At 33.0% G+C, this 1,720-nt stretch overlaps 1 protein-coding gene across 1 annotated transcript in view; it reads right to left on the bottom strand.

Annotated features, from left to right (window-relative positions):
* Positions 1 to 384: 384 nt before the first annotated feature.
* The window catches only part of LOC106476441 (60S ribosomal protein L23a-like), a 6,780-nt gene continuing 5,444 nt past the window's right edge, over positions 385 to 1,720 (bottom strand). Inside the window, exons 3-5 of the mRNA XM_013937100.2 lie at positions 1,407 to 1,583; positions 928 to 997; positions 385 to 464 (exon numbers count right to left, since the gene is read on the bottom strand). Of these exons, the coding sequence (XP_013792554.1) occupies positions 450 to 464; positions 928 to 997; positions 1,407 to 1,583 (262 nt within the window). The 3' untranslated portion in view covers positions 385 to 449. The remainder of the gene's footprint in view (positions 465 to 927; positions 998 to 1,406; positions 1,584 to 1,720) is intronic.

The raw sequence follows: 1,720 nt of genomic DNA, 5'->3' as shown, positions 1-1,720 counted from the left end.
CGTTTCAACAAGGGTTTGTCATCATCAGGTGACAAAACCTTTTCGGAACGTTGTACATTTGCTGTTAGGTTAAAGTTATATTAAAGTTTTTCTTTATTACCCACTCAAGCCGTCTCCAGCCACTATTAGTCTCAAAGTGGGTTCCTCGTCATCGAATTTATTTATTTTCGTTTTTCTAAAGTTATGACATTTCACATTTTTCAAAAGCTGTATGTATCAAACTGTTGCCCTGATCCTTTAACATTAATGATAAAACAATATTCTCTACTGTCAAATGAAGTTCAAATGTTGACAATTTTTTGTAAACAATCAATATCTTACTTCTTTTTAATGAATGACTTTGTTACAAATTAACTTTGCACAGTAACGAACAGGACACCAATATCACCACAATTATTTATTCTCAACTTAGTAATATCTTCAATTCTATAAACTTCATGGGTATGTCTTTAGATGATACCGATCTGAAAATAAACGGAAGGGAATTAAGTTATATTATCAAGCATCAATTTTTTCATTCTTAAACCTTCAAGACCTATAACATCCTTAAACATACCGAGTTCCAACTTTAACATGTAAACAGCTTTAGACATAACAGATATTTGATTTGAATGGACTAATCCTACCAAGCTACACAAAATGAATGAGATCAATAAAAACACACACAAAGAAACTATTGCAGGACAATGCTAACCAAACTAGGGTACAACTGATAAATCCATCCCTTGACATTGTTTGTAAGTACTTGTGTTTTAACTGTCGTAAAGCAGATAAAAATTGTAGTTACGTAAGGGTTTTACTTTAAGAGTTTTCTGTACTGTGACAGCATTTCATCTTTTATACTACTGCCACTTTAAAATATCACATGCATAAACTTCAAAGATTATGTTTTAAAACCAAAGTCACTAATATGCTTTGTTTGTTTACCTTGTTAGCAACATCTAAGGCATCATAGTCAGGAGCTAGTCTAACATAAGCTTTCTTCTGACCATCAGGTCTGTTAAATAAAAAATATATAATTGTTACTGGTCGTAACATCAAACCTGTTAAATAATATGCAACAATAAAAATGTATATATATTTCTAATACCACATAAAATTACAGCATATGTATTAGCCCACTATACCATAGTATTAGATTAGATTCAACTAAACAAGTATAATACATTAACATGAGAGAAAATATCCGAGTATGTCCTTGACTTGGCTAGCTGGGCATCATTTTTATAGCAGTTTAAGAAACCCACTTGAATGATAAGAATGTCTAAAAAAACCCACCACTTGTTTCTCAATTTGACTTACTCATAACAAAAGCTATTTTCACTTTGGTCAGAGAATACACTGATGGTAGAATGGGACAAGTATGTGTAAAAACAAACGAGAAAAATTCCAACTGCGAGTCTCACCTGATAAGGGTGTTCACCTTCGCTACATCAATGTCGTACAACTTTTTAACAGCTGTCTTGATCTGGGGCTTGTTGGCTTTCAGGTCCACAATAAACACCAAGGTGTTGTTATCTTCAATCTTCTTCATCGCAGACTCAGTAGTAAGGGGATGCTTGATGATAGAGAACTGGTCCAACCTCGGGAAACACATCAATACCACTATAATTTATCAAGCTTAGTAACTAAGATGTAATTTAGTCTAAAAATATGAAATTTTGAGCAGACTAAAGACACACCCTACCTTACTGAAATATTGGTCCAAAAGAAATGGTGC

Source organism: Limulus polyphemus, unplaced genomic scaffold (assembly GCF_000517525.1).
Source record: "Limulus polyphemus unplaced genomic scaffold, Limulus_polyphemus-2.1.2 Scaffold10584, whole genome shotgun sequence".
NCBI classification, from domain to species: domain Eukaryota; kingdom Metazoa; phylum Arthropoda; class Merostomata; order Xiphosura; family Limulidae; genus Limulus; species Limulus polyphemus.
Note: the sequence above shows the minus strand (reverse complement) of the source record. Positions and strands in the feature narration are given on the sequence as shown.